General features: G+C 43.1%; 1 protein-coding gene across 1 annotated transcript in view; it reads left to right on the forward strand.

Moving 5' to 3' along the window:
* The window catches only part of MSLN (mesothelin), a 35,767-nt gene extending 23,585 nt beyond the window's left edge, over positions 1 to 12,182 (forward strand). The window contains exons 21-29 of the mRNA XM_066576632.1: positions 296 to 386; positions 460 to 580; positions 2,849 to 3,033; positions 4,278 to 4,433; positions 4,777 to 4,910; positions 5,753 to 5,889; positions 6,090 to 6,184; positions 7,846 to 8,035; positions 11,009 to 12,182. Of these exons, the coding sequence (XP_066432729.1) occupies positions 296 to 386; positions 460 to 580; positions 2,849 to 3,033; positions 4,278 to 4,433; positions 4,777 to 4,910; positions 5,753 to 5,889; positions 6,090 to 6,184; positions 7,846 to 8,035; positions 11,009 to 11,106 (1,207 nt within the window). The 3' untranslated portion in view covers positions 11,107 to 12,182. The remainder of the gene's footprint in view (positions 1 to 295; positions 387 to 459; positions 581 to 2,848; positions 3,034 to 4,277; positions 4,434 to 4,776; positions 4,911 to 5,752; positions 5,890 to 6,089; positions 6,185 to 7,845; positions 8,036 to 11,008) is intronic.
* Positions 12,183 to 14,773: the final 2,591 nt, after the last annotated feature.

Raw genomic sequence — 14,773 nt, forward strand, 5'->3', positions numbered from 1 at the left:
GACCTCAGTCACACGGGCGCATCGGCACCCGTACACTGGCGCCGATGCGCCCGTGTGACTGACACCAGCAGACGTACGTACCTGCAGACGGCCGTCTCTCTGCAGCGCCGGAGGAAAGAACACATGACCGGCAATGAAGCCGGTCACATATTCTTTCTCCGGCGCTGCAGAGAGACGGCCGTCTTTAGGTACGGCCGTCTCCTTCCTGCAGTCACACGGGCGCATCGGCGCCGGTGTATGGGTGCCGATGCGCCCGTGTGACTGAGGCCTCACAGGGTATGTTTCTTTTCTTCAGAGCTCCTTCTACATGGACAGTCTCGTCCATGGACCAAATCGGAAGCCTTGCCAGCTCTATTGAAGGCACCACCCTTAGACTGATTGACAAGGTAATACTAATTTCAAGTACGCCACAAGGTCTATGATCTCTAGAGCACACTAAGCACTGTTTTTACATTGTAGATTGTAAGGAGGCAATTCTTCCCAGGATTCCTAACGGCCATTAAGATTCAATACAAGAAGCTCTTCACTTTCGTGATGAGTCAACTGAAGGTCTCATTGAGACTCGCCACTCGAGCAGCACGTAAGTTTTAAAGAAGAAATTCATAAATTCATGATGAACTACAGATATGAGACAGCTTTCCCTGCATACAAACTCATGCAAAAAAAAAAGTTACGCTGTTTGGGTGGTGCAAGCAGGACTCCAAAAGTTTCTGGTATACTTTCAACTACTTTTTCTTTAGCAATAGTAAATCAAACTATAGACAACTTTATATCGCTGAACTCAGCTTTCCCACTCTGACGGTCTTCTGCTGCATTTAGATAGGGCTGCATTGAAAAAACTGACAAATAAACAGGTCAAACAGAGAGGAGGAGGAGAAAAATGTATGCAAATTATCTATCTTAGTCTCCTAAGTGGCATCTGGGGCCAATTACCCAACACATTTGTACCACTTGATGGGGCAGATGGAAGATGCCTTGTAGAGGTGGCTAGTGCAATGTTTTAGGCAGTAGGATCACTTTAACTTGTATTCACAGTTCACATATCATAATATACTGTATAAAGTACCAGAGCTTTAACACCTTAAGGGCTCCTTCACACTAGCGAAGGCGCCCTCACCATCAATGTGAAACCCATGCATGCGAGGCGTTTTCATGTGGAAGCAGCCTTGCCAGCAGTCCCGTTGAGAGCAATTGGCGACATCGCAGAAAGTTAGAACATGCTGCAATTTATTCCTGCATAGCTTTGCAATGCGGTGCCATGCTGGAAAACATTGCTAATGTGAATGAACCCATTCAAAAGAATGTAGTTCATATTTGTGCGTCTCGCAACACACAAATTTTCTCGCCAGTGTGAAGGCACCCTAAAGGTCAGCCACTTTTGGGGGTTTTCATCCCAGAATTCTAAGAGCTATAACCTTTTTACTTTTCCATCGACAGAGCTCCATGACAGTTTTTTATTTGGTGGGACATTTATTCCTTAAGGTACCATATAATGTTTTGAAAAACTTAAACATTTCTAAGTGGGGAGAAATAGAAAAAATGAAAATGTGCCATTTTTTTTTTGTAGAGCCTCACTTTTACGGTGTTTAGGGTGCCTACCCACTAGTGATATTTTTTCTAGTGATGCGAGAGCGAGTGCCTCAAATGGCAGAGAAAACTCTGTGATATTGCTCATTGTTTTCAATGGGGCCGGCAACAGCAGCGCCAGCCCCATTAAAAACATAGGGAGTACATTGCGGACTTCTGCCACAGCTGTAACAGCTATGGTAGAGGATTCCTTCATCACCTCGGGGACTGCAGGGATGAAGGAATCCTCTGCCACAGCTGTGGCAGAAGTCTGGGATGCTATCCCATTGCTTTCAATGGGGTCGGCACTGCTGCGGCCCCATTGAAAGCAGTGGGTTGCAGGCAACCGCCGCAGCAATGATTTTCAGGGAAAGGTTTGAAATATAAGCCCTTCCCTGACAATCATCCCTAGCTGTAAAAAAAAGTTTATAAAAAGGATACTCGTCTAGAAGAGCCTTCCGACTCTTCTCTCTGGCACGGCAGTCTTCTTCTGTGTTCTGTAGGCTGGGGATTGAATTAATAAATGGTTGAGCGCTGCCTGTGATTGGCTGAGTGCTCAGCCAATGAGAGCAGCGCTTTCTGTGGGCGGAATTTTTTAATTCCTGGCCTCCAGAACACAGAAGAAGACTGCCATGCTGGAGAAAAAGAGCTGGACAGCTCTTCTAGGTGAGTATATATATTTTTTTATTTTGAACTTCAATCAAAACTAGTTCCAATGTCAGCTGTTGCTAACAGTTGATAGCCATTGGTTATGAAGCGATCCCGGCTCCGGAGTCCACTTTATACAACCCCTTGTGAACTATATAGTCATTAAATGGTAAAAGGGGTTATCCAGATAGAAACTAAATTTTCAAAGCAGGTCAGAGTGGTAGAAAAATATTTAAAGCAAGTCATGCTCCCATGACTCCATCCCCTGCCAAGCCTGTTCCGCCGGTCCATCACTGGTCTTCACTTTCTGCTGCAACAGTCATGACATGTGAACGCTGCAGATAATCGCAAGACAAATTGAGATGGTGATTGGTTGCAGGTGGCCACGCATCCCTCATTACTATGAGGCTATATTTACACGACCAATATTCTTACACAAGTTTTGTGCACTGCGGATGCAATGATTGGATTGTACTGACATACATGGAGCCCCTTCTACTACAAATACACCCCCAATCATCAATTGTTGCAAATCATTCTCTAGAGATTGCAGACAAGAATCAAACCAGTGGAGCATTTGGTGGTCCACACATCAGCATAGCAGTAATGCATATTGCATTATGTCTCTTTACAGCTGATTGTGAAGAGCTTACTACAGACATGATTGCCAAGCAGAAGGAGTATATCGTTGTCACCTACACTGCCGTACAGCTGGACACCTGCCTCAGTAACAAAACTTTAAGAGATAACTTGGAAACCCTTGGAAGCTTGGCCTTCGATAATGACCAACTAAAAGTGCTCAAAAATAAACTGGATACGGTAAGACGTTTAAAGAAATACGTAATGTTTGTATTTAGAAGTATTCCTTATTATGTATGGAAAGCTGTAAGAACCAGAGCTTTGTTATGGCTGCTAGTCGCGGCAGACGATTCCTCTTACCACCTCTTCCTGTGGATCACAGCTAGCGGCATCTCCTGCATCCTGTGTGGTAGACCCCACACCATCTTTCCCTCTGTTAGTGCCACCTGTAAGTTTCACACGCACAACCAGCCTGCCTGTTAAATGACCCAGGTCCTGCACCCAACTTTACCATCCCCAGCCAATCCAGATATTCCCTTAAGCAATAGGTTTCATTGGGTTCTGCAAAGGTGCTGTCTATTCTATTTGACCCATTCTTGTATACCTAGCTTTCCCATCATCTCCTTTCATAACCTTGGCTTGTACCTTGACCATGATTTATCTGACTGCCTTCTCCCTGACCCTTTGCCTGTCTATTTATGCAAGAACTCCATGTGTCCTGACCCTGGCCTCTGTTATGAACTACATCTCTGCCTGTTCCTCTGATAACACGCTACAATGCTTCTAACCTATCCGTGTCATCTGCCACTGTACTGAGACTATTCTTGGGGTAATGGCCTGGGAACCTCTACATCCAAGTCCAGATTCCACTTAGAGGGGTTAAATGTTGAAAACCAGTGATCCCTTACTTAACTCAGGAGTAGCCGAAAGTCAAATTGGTCAGTGGCACAGCGAGTCCACAACCACTATGTGAAGAGTTCCAAATACACTGCTTGTAAATGTTTAGCTACCTACAAACACTACTAAGAAGAGCTCACTGTATAAGGATTTACACAGTTCCCATTGCCAAAAAGCAGTCTTTAGTAAACTCAAAGCTCCTCCTAGTGCTGGCAGCATACACCCAGAATAATATCATTTAAGTCTGTGATTACATCTAACCCCTGGAGATGGAGGTTGAAGGAGAAAGTCATCCAGCAGAATTGGGTTATAAAAAACTGACAATAATTGCCTAAAAGGGTTGTTCAAGTAATACAGTTTTTTCTAAATTTGTGCTCGCCATATGTAAAAGTACTAAAACACTATATGCACCTCTCCTGGTTCCACTGCAGCTCCAGTTCTGCAGCTCTGTTTTCCGCACCTAGTCTGTATTGACAGGCTGTTACGGGACATTACAAGCTGCTTCACTGAGGTCTGAGATTGGCTGCAGCAACCTATGATGTCCCATAAACGACTCCTTTTAAGTTACATTTATTTCCCTCCCACAGGTATTTCCTACTACTGTACCAGAGCTGTATCTCCTCCAGATGGGAAATATTGCCAGTATGTATAGCACAAAGGAAATCAGTCAGTGGAACATCACAGCAGTGGACACATTAGCAGCTGTTCTAGGAGGGGCGTCCTGGGCAACCAATGATTCGAAGGTAAGACTCATGGGGCATAAAGAAGGTCACTGCGGGTATATACATAAGCTCTAGTCAAGATATGCTACAGATATTAATCCCAGGCACAGCCAACAGAAAGTATGATTGAGTTCTTGCTGGTAATGCTACAACAAATACTGGAGAAGCCAATGCTCTCCTCCACCAACACTACAGCTGCTAAACTGCCAGTGAGGACATGGGCAACAAACTAGTGCCCTCCTTAGCTATCGGTGTATGGAATGGATATTTAATAATAGAAAGTATATGATACACATAGGCTGTAGACTATAAATAACACGCAGCATGTTACAATCTTGTCATTCTGTGGCTATGTTACTTACAGATTAATGCCTTGGTCACACAATATCTAAGGTCTTCAAATGTGACTTTCGATGGAACAGCACTCTCCGTCTTGGCTCCTTATATCTGTGGCATAAATGAAACCTTAATCCGAAAAATTCCTGCTAATGAACTTAGGCAAGTATCTGCTGTTTTATTACTATATGTAAAAGAAATAACTTCTACTATAATCCATCATAAGAGGTGTAAATTATATAGATGTGGGTCATACCATTGTCATTGGGGCCTGGGAGATTGGGGGACCACAGAAAAGAAATTGTATGTCTTTCAGGTATTCCTAGTTTAGAAATTGGTTCCTCAGGGGAGGGGCATTTCATAATTGCTCCTCTTTTTACCTGAAATCCATGTAACATAAAGCCATTCTAGAGGCTGTATAAAAGCACTCAGGGAAGGAAGGATGTCTGTAATGGCTGCTGGCTCCTTTCACCTCCATTGGTGGCATCTCTTGGTGACCTGTCTGTGTCAGCAGCCACTGTACTTACATTACCTCAGGGTATAATGGCCTAGCAGTCCCTACAGCTAAGGCCAGATCCAAATTGGAGGGCATAAAGGTTGAAAACCAGGGAACTGCACTTGCTGTCCTTGGGTGCAGCCCAAAATCAAAATCAGTCAGTGCGACAGTGGGTCCACATACACATGATAAGGTTGTTGAGTATTGGGCCAATCAAGGGCTTACACCAGAAAGAAGGTATTCCATTTGTATTTGCTACAGGTCCCTACTTCTTTAGTTTATGCCCCTGACTAACCTAGCATCACCTAAGTGATTACTGCTGAGTGCCTTATTGGCATGCATATAATCAAAGTGCTGTTGCCTGTGCTGCTACCTGGCCCTGTAACAGGCAAGCAGTGCATCGTCCACTCTAATTGACTCCCATTTGTTTTACTGGAACTACTTTCTGATATCGAATGGCCATAGTTTGTAGACTTGATGCACGTAAAATAATCTATTTTTATTTTAGAAATTCTATTGAACCTCTGGATTTATCCACTTGCACTCAAGGCAATAAGGACCTTCTATATAGCAAGATGAAGGCAGCTTACTCATCCTATGAAAGCTCTTCCAATGCTTACTTCCAGATTATGAGGACAGTGCTTGGTAAGCCATAGTGCTTTGGACGCCTGCACATGTATTGACTATGTCCAATTAACTGGTAAGGCAGAATCAGTCATGGAGGTGGAGGAAGAGAATGAGAGGAGACAGTCTTATTGTTCTATCTTGTTCTTATTTATCTCGGATGTTCCTAAAATGACTAAGAAATATAATTTCATGTGTCTATTTTACTATTTATCCTGCAGGAGGCGCACCATCTCAGGATCTGGTAGTTTTTGCCAAAGGTTTGTCAGAAATGGACCTCACCACGTTTACAGGACTGAATCCAGCTGAAGTTAAGGTATATGTACAGATGTGAATATATAGAATAAAGAATACCTGTCCCTATACACAGTATAGGAAAGTACTGTGAAAGCAGAACTCGCTTTCATGAAAATCAGTACTTGAAATCCATGGGAACTGATGACATCACCAGAAGCCCAACATTTTTCAGAAGCTTGCTTGTTGTATATCAAAATGACCTAAACAAAATGGGGAAGTCTTTCCTATACTCTATTTTTGCATATATGTACTAATTTTAAAAGTAAAGAACTATAAATAGAAAAAACATTTTTTTACTTCTGTAATAAGTTCTGTAATATCGGATAACAGGGTAGCGATGGTTTGGGTGGCCATGGGCAGTTGTTTTTTCTCATTTCCTTATATTGTATATTTGTATTTTATTTTATAACTTATTTTACTTATTTTTCTTTCATTTTTTTTTTAATGTATCCGTTTACTATGGTTTTTTAAAATTATTTTCCATTTTTCTACTGAAACTGGGGCATGCGTGGGAGCAGCATTCACAGTAGCCCCAGATACAGGTGTAGGTATCCCGTATCTGTGACATAACTCTCCGGCAGAGCTGTGCTGGGTCTTAGCAGACCAAGCAGCTCTGCCATGCTGGGTCTGCTAAGCATTTGACACTGTTGACCACAAACTCCTCCTTAGTATGCTTTGCTCCATCGGCCTAAAGGACACTGCTCTCTCCTGTTTCTTCTACCTATCTGACTGCTCTTTGCAGGCTCTACCTCCCCTCCTCTTTCCCTTGCTGTTGGGGTCCCCCAGGGCTCGGTTCTTGGCTCCCTCTTTTTCTCCACCTACACAGCCCCTATTGGAAAAGCCCTACGCTCTGCTAGCGAAATCAGACTGAGTGCCACATTAATTTGAACCTCTCATTCCCGCTTCCAAGACTTCTCCAGAGCAGCACCAGTTCTCTGGAATGCGCTACCCAAAACTATCTGCGCAATCCCTGATTCACAAAACTTCAGGCAGGCTCTTAAAATGCACCTCTTCAGGGAGGCATACCATATCTCCTAAACCAAATCCCTCTGTACTCCGCCTGATAACATGCTCCCTGTCCTAGTGACTGCAATCTCTGCTAGCCATCAACCGCCCCCGGCAGTCACACTGATTCAGCCACCACACGGCTTACTGTCTGGCCATTGTTTATGTGTATAGCATCCCACACTCTCCACCCGCCATACTGCGCACATCTCCATCCCCTTTACCTTCTGTATAACCCCATTATTTGTAGTATGTAAGCTCGTTAGAGCCGGACCCGCACCCCTACTGTTTCTATCAACTGATTACTATATAACCATGGTTTTTGTATTTTTGTACTTTTGTCTCTCTGTATTCCCCTGTTTTTGTAAGCACTGCGGAATATGTTTGGCACTATATAAATAACGATTATTATTAGTAAAGATTACAGGGTCTAATAGAGGAAACGGAACCATTGCTTCTTCTATTCACTATATAGCACTCATTGGGTGTTATGTAGGCTAGAAAAGAGAAGACAGGAGTAGTTATAGGACAGTTGTTTCCTCCTTTCTCTGACAGCCGGGCACCTGATGTGCTCCTGTTGGACTGCAAGAGCTTTAAACCTTACAGAAGTTAAACAGTGTTTAAAAAAAGTTTAATGCAACTTTTTAATGCTATTTTCTTGTCATTGTCAAATAGAAATTAAATGCTGAAAATATTAAGAATCTCATTGGCATTAACTTCCTCGACATCAACATGATATCCAGGAGCACCGTACTCCAAGCCTGGGTGTCGGCAAAAACACAAACGGAAGTTAATAAACTGGGGCTTAATGCAACGGGTGGAGTGCGTGAGACATTGCCTGATGGTTTCATTGTCATTAGTCCAGGTAACTGGTCAGTTAGAAATGATCATTTTATAGGACTTTATGTCTTCACTAAATGTATATATGGAAATATAAGAATGTGTCTCTAAGGAGATACCAACTTTGCAAAGGATCCTAAGTAAAAAATTTGTTTGTGCTACAGCTCTTATGCAGAAAGATATGTTTACAGACTAAAAACAGAAACTGTATTCTGATGCTGGAGTCATGTGTTACGGTAACTTTACACGGGGTGATTATTGCCTGAAATCTCGCTGGAAACAGCAAATTCGGAGAGTGTTGTACATGCAGCTTCCAACAGAGAACTGAGCGAGAAATCGCTCATGTTTTTTCGGAGTTGCTTGGTTAGAAGTAAAACTAAAAACCAAGCGACTATCGGCCGTGTGAACTGGAGCTTCTGAATGTTTGAGTGACTCCTGTTTACTGTAAATGGTGGCAGCCGAAATAATAATCCCGGCCCACCCCACCTCCATTCATTGAACGACTATCGCTCCTATGTAAAGCACAGGAGTGATAGTTGGGTGGTATCCTATGGAACGGCTGTTGAAGCAGAATAGGAAGAAGACACAAAAAACTTGGTTGCAAAAGTGTACACACCCTTCAGTGTTGGGATAAAGGAGACAGCAAAATGTGTTACAGAATTTTAAAGGGTTGAAATACTGAAAACTCATCACATACTGTAAATGCCAAGAAATAGGAGACAACAGAGAGATGGGATTACCTCTGAGAGCTTATTAGTTACTACTCTCCTGGCTGCATTCTCTTCATGACTGTATGCCAACTTGGAAGACAGGAGCTGAGGGATACATTGGGTCTCCGACATATCATTGACAACTGTGGAAAAAAAGCAGGTGATGTTGTAATCCCTGGTGTTTTGTTACGGCTGGCCGGGACTGGTGGACAAAGGGTCCCTACGCCAGCCTTCTCCCGTGTCCCTATCTACTTGCCCGCCTGGGCTAGGACCCAGGGCGACAACTGGGCGACTGTCCCTGCGCTGCACTAGGGACAGGGACCCCAACGAAAGAGGGACAGGGAGATCGGCAGGAGGGTACCGCGTAGCACACAAGACGTAAACAAACAAGCAGAGAGAAGTTGGGAAACAGGCCGGGTCAAACCAGAAAGGCATGTGCGCAGTACAGGAGGACAACCCCATCTATAATATGTTTCACCTAATATTTGCGACCCATAGCTGAACAGCAGACTAGTGGGCCACTATAAAAACGATTGCAAAATTAACAACTATTGTTTCTGACCAATACAAATTTCTATTGAACATAATTAAAGGTAAGGTTCACTTTAAAACATCTTCTGAGATGTGACTGAAACATGTCAGATGATGCTATCGGTGGGGGGCTCTCCTATGACCCTACTAATCGCTAAAACGATGGATCTGAGCACTGTGCCTCTTCGTCTTCTGACTTGAGGAACTGTAGATCCCACAGTTTGTAGTCAGAAATTTCCTACTCACTACAATCAAACTGCAAGCACATTACAGTCCTAGTGCCGAGAATGGGGGATTTCTGACTGTAGGACATTGGGAGATCTTCAACTTGGAAGGCAAAAGGAGACAAGTGCAGAGTGGCGCCTTTGTTCTAGTGGTTGGTGGCGGTTACAGGACACAGAAACCCAATGGTGACATCTTCTAATATCACTGAAAAGACAGATCAGAAGTTTCAAGGTGAACCTTCCTTTTAAATTTATCTCCTGGTAATTGTAGTATTTGAAGAAGGGTTCTCCATCATGGAATGACTGTGGAACATTTCTGTGCCTGACAATCATCTTGTGTAAAAAGACCCTTAGAGATAGAAGGATGCCATGTCTCCTTGCTCATTCTGTGACATCAATTTATTGCCAATTTCTCCTTGAGCCTAAGTGACCCTCCAGTCCTGGGACAAAGTTCTATCCAGGGACTGGAAGGGGGAGTTATCTTACCTGCCATTGGTCTTCAGCGCCGATGTCCTTTAGACCCACTGGCTGCAAGCCCCGTTTTCAGTGTTTCGAGCTAGCTGACACAACTACTTAAGGCACTCTGCAAATTAGTAATCCAAGGCTCTGAACGCTGCTCTCTGATTAGCCAGCTGTCCGATCATGGGAGCAACAGTGGCCAGAAAGTAGGTGTAGGCGTCGGGAGTTTGACGCACTAAGATACACAATTTGTACCTGGTAGTTAGGAGATTACAGCGGCAGTCTTGGAATGCCAAAATGGTGCCCGGAATTTACGGATGTGAAAGACAATGGCGTAAAGAGCAGGTATTTCCCCTTTCTGGTCCCTGGACAGAATTTAGTCTGGAGGGTCACTTTAAGACCTTAGTAATCATATATAGACTGCTTGCTAATACCTGTTTCTTGACAAAGTCATGTAAATAACTATGGCTGCAAGGCAGAATATCCATAGCAACCAGTAAATCTTAAGGCCCGTTTACATGCAAGGACAATCTTTCAACTGATTGATAGATTGACAGTTTTAGCGATCATTTTGCATAAAGTGATTATGGACACTAATTTTCATTAACACTTTATCACCTTCATTTGCATGTAAAAGGGCCTCCGTGAGCTGTTTGCAGAGCTCAGCATGTGGGCTGGGCACTGCACACAGCTGCATTGTTCTTGAACGGGCTGTCAGCAGAATGCAGTGTAATCTCTGGCACCCACTAAGAATACAGCGTGCGGTCTGTAATATCTTTCTCCGTCTCACCTTAAAAATCAGACGAAAAGCAAACAATAGCCGCATTAACACACAACGATTATCGCTCATTTGCTATCGTTTGAATGAATTTTGAGCGATAATCGCTGCGTGTAAATGGGCCCTTTACATGACAAAGCTGTATTGATACTGTGCTGGCAACATTGTGTGACAATCATCTGAGCTCCCACAATGCACTGCTTTCTGGTAAAAGGAAACCAGCAGGATCCTGAATCGAGCTTTAACCTGTATGGAAAAGAAGATTATGTGCTAACCTCATTTTTTTTCTTTTGCAGTCACAGAGACGTCTGGAGCATCGCCCCTCAGATTCATTTACCTCCTGTACTTTTTCACAATAGGAGTTATATTTTCTCTAAATTACCTATTTCTATAACAAGCCTATATGCCCCATGCATGCTGGTCGCCTCTGACAGACTATGTGGATTAGCAGTATTCTTACTAGCTCGGAGCACAGGCTGTTATTTCTTTTTCTTCTGATACCTCGATAATAATGTTTGCAGGCTAGATGTACACCGTTAATTACACACTGTAGTGACCAAGACAAAGAGAGTTTATGATGTAACCAATGTTATATCACTCAGTACTAGTGGGGGTATACAAGTATCTTCAAGTCCCTAACTAATCACTCAGGACAATAGCCAAAATTGCCTGCCCAAGAATGAGGTTCTGTTCTCATGGCAAAATTTTGCTGCAGATTGACGTGGAATCCAAGTGGTCTCTGCATCTGTGGGAAATCCGTGCTTGCTGAGTGCGCTATTCACCTGAAGGGGAATCCACATGGTACGTTTGCATGGCAGAGTTTTGCTGGGAATTTGATGCAGAATCTGTGGAGATTCCACATCAAACTCAAATCTGGTAAGAAAAGGCAGGTTTTAGGACACCAGGGAAACCAGGGAGCCCATCCCATTGTTTACAAGTTCAAAGACCTGTTCCCAAAAGCCATGGACTTTATGGGCATAAAAGATGGAAAAAGGTGACCGGGGAAAAGCGGCACTTGTACATTCATCTGGGTTATCGGTGGAAACTTGGAAAGCTGGGAAGTGGAAAGTAGTAATTTCTATGTAGTATATACACCTTGAGTTGTTTGTTGGAATTTGAGGATAATTTTTTAGGAGAGGTAAGGCCTAGAGATGAGCGAGCACGCTTGGTAAGGTGAGGAGGAGAAGGCAATTACTCGAGATGAGCGAGAGAGACGTCTCAGCTCTAGTAAGGCCCCATCCCATCATTCCTCAGACAGAACCCCCAGTGTTCTTGACACTTTACACTCTACAAACAGTTCCCCTCTATTCTCTAGGATATCGTATAGCATTGTGTCTGTGTATCGCTTGTTGTCTGTCGTAACATGAAAACCTCTTGTAATCTCGGGTTATTTTCTATAAGGTGAAATATATCCTAAATGTCTCTTATATACTGTGTGCTGAGATGGAATAAAGCATGTTTAAATCTAAACCCGCGTCTGTTCAATTCAGTATCGGACCAATGACACAATGATCCAAACAAGGAAAGTCACGATATGAAAATGGGCGAAGGCCAAAAATAGGAAAGGATTTTGTTTCAATCAATGTTGCTGATAAATGGTTCACTATTCTGGAAACAAAAGCCGGATTCTTAATATTCGCACAACTAGGAACTAAATAATGAGTGGAATAACACCTACCGTATATACCGGCGTATAAGACGACTTTTGAACCCCGAAAAATCTGCTCTGCAGTCGGGGGTCGTCTTATACGCCGGTAATTCAAAAAAAAAAAAAGTGTAAAAAAAAAAAATTCATTACTCACCTGCCCCGGCGTTCTGTCGCGCTCCGGCAGGATGTCGCTCGCTCCGGCAGGCTGTCGCTCGCTCCTCGTCCCCGGCGCAGCATAGCTTTCTGAATGCGGGGCTTGAAATCCCCGCTTCCAGAAAGCTAATACACACGCCGGCAGCCATGACATCATTGAATGGCTGTGATTGGCTAAAGCGCACGTGGCTTCAGCCAATCACACTATTCAATGACATCATTGAATAGTGTGATTGCTAACACGTGCGCCTTCAGCCAATCACAGCCATTCAATGCTGTCATGGCTGCCGGCGTGTGTATTAGCTTTCTGGAAGCGGGGATTTCAAGCCCCGCATTCAGAAAGCTATGCTGCGCCGGGGACGAGGAGCGAGCGACAGCCTGCCGGAGCGAGCGACATCCTGCCGGAGCGCGACAGAACACCGGGGCAGGTGAGTAATGATTTTTTTTTTTTTTCTCCACTGAATACCGGCGTATAAGGTGACAGTTGGGGGGTCGTCTTATACGCCCCGTCGCCTTATACGCCGGTATATACGGTAATAGTCTCATTAATATTGGAAAAACCCTCCTCAAAATGTCACTTTTTTATTGTAGATTTTGAATTCATGTCTCATGTAAATAAGTTTGGCCCAGAACTCAGTTCCCTTAAGTCCATTTTTGTACTCCTTAGTGACTTAACTAATTTTAGCCTTGAAGACCAGTAAATTGTTTTGCCTTTTGTGTTCCAGCGGTCAAAACTTTTTAATTTTTTCGTCAATGTAGCTATATGACATCTCGTATTTTGCAGGACAACTTCTAGTTTTTATGGGAATTTTGGGTACATATCTATTCGGTAATTTTTATCCATTTTTTGCTAATGGGCAATGTAAATAAAAGTATTTTCAGCATTTTTGGGGGGGGATTTATTGAGTTCATCATGTAGTATAAATTATCGTTAACTTTATAATAAAGGTCAGTACAAGTGTGACAACACCAAATTTATATAGTTTTCTTTATGTTTTAGTAGTTTTGCACATTTTTTTTACATAGACTTTTTGTGTAGCTCCACATTCCACGATCAGGGCATTTTTATTATTCTATTGACAGGGCCAGTCTTTTGTAGTATGACTTGTAGTATTTGTTGGTAACATTTTCAGGTTTATATGACTTCTGATTACTCGTTATTTCTGAGATGGCTATTTTGGCATTTTCTTTTTTAACGGAATTTACCACGCCGGATAACGAATGTAATATTTTATAGTAAGAAATGTTAAGGATGTGGAGATACCAATCTTGTGTAGTTTCTATTCGTTTTTAATTTTTTCAGTATGTAAAGCATTGTATAAGTGGAAAACCTTTTTTTAAATTATTTTTCTGTAAAAACAATTAGATGCCATGGTCAGCAATGACTGTGGAATCTGTGAGGTTAATCAAGTGTTCGTCTCTTCACTCCTTTTCTGGGATAAAAAAAAGAACCCAATATGAGACAATCAGAGAGAAAATAAGTTCTCGGATTGTAATAATAATAAAAACAAATGAGCTCATTCACAATCCTACAGAAATGGTGATTAAGGCTGCCTGTCCATGGGCGTTTTTGCATTGCGTTCCCTGCGGTGATGCAGACAGCCTCAATTTATCTGCATGAAAATACACACATAAAACAAATCGCAGCATGTTCTATTTCTGTGCAGGTCTTGCAGAGGCCCGCACAGAAATGTTACTCCCGGCGTCCCGGCTCTGCTCTGCGCATGCGCCGGCAGCCGACACATCACAGAGCTGCAGCTGCGGGAGAAGGTGAGACCCGCACTGGTCTCTGCAGGGGTGCTGGTCGGGTCCCGCTGCGAGATTTCTCACAGGGGATCCGACCCGGCCGTCTGCAGGCAGCCTAAGGACATAGTCAAATCTTCTGCAAAATAATAAGTACAAATGCCTCACAGCTTTACGCAGGATCAGCCAGTAATGTAGATGATCTTATTCAACAAAGAGCGATCCTCCAAAATGACATCCACGCTAGATTAAAAAAAAAAAAACCGTACACCTAGTGCAGCACCATTTAGAATAATTTCAGTATGAATCATACGAGGAACACAGTTTAAAAGAATATACAACAGGCTGCAGTGTACACAACGCCATGTACACCACCCCAGGTATATGCAGTATGGTGCTCACTGCAGCTTCTGTATATGCTTTTAAAACCGGATTCATATGACCGTATTTGCGCATGCATTTGAAAATAGAACTCACTGGGTTTGTTCACAATTGCGTATTTAACCTGCCTTTTCAG

This window comes from Eleutherodactylus coqui, chromosome 8 (assembly GCF_035609145.1).
Source record: "Eleutherodactylus coqui strain aEleCoq1 chromosome 8, aEleCoq1.hap1, whole genome shotgun sequence".
Taxonomy (NCBI): Eukaryota; Metazoa; Chordata; class Amphibia; order Anura; family Eleutherodactylidae; genus Eleutherodactylus; species Eleutherodactylus coqui.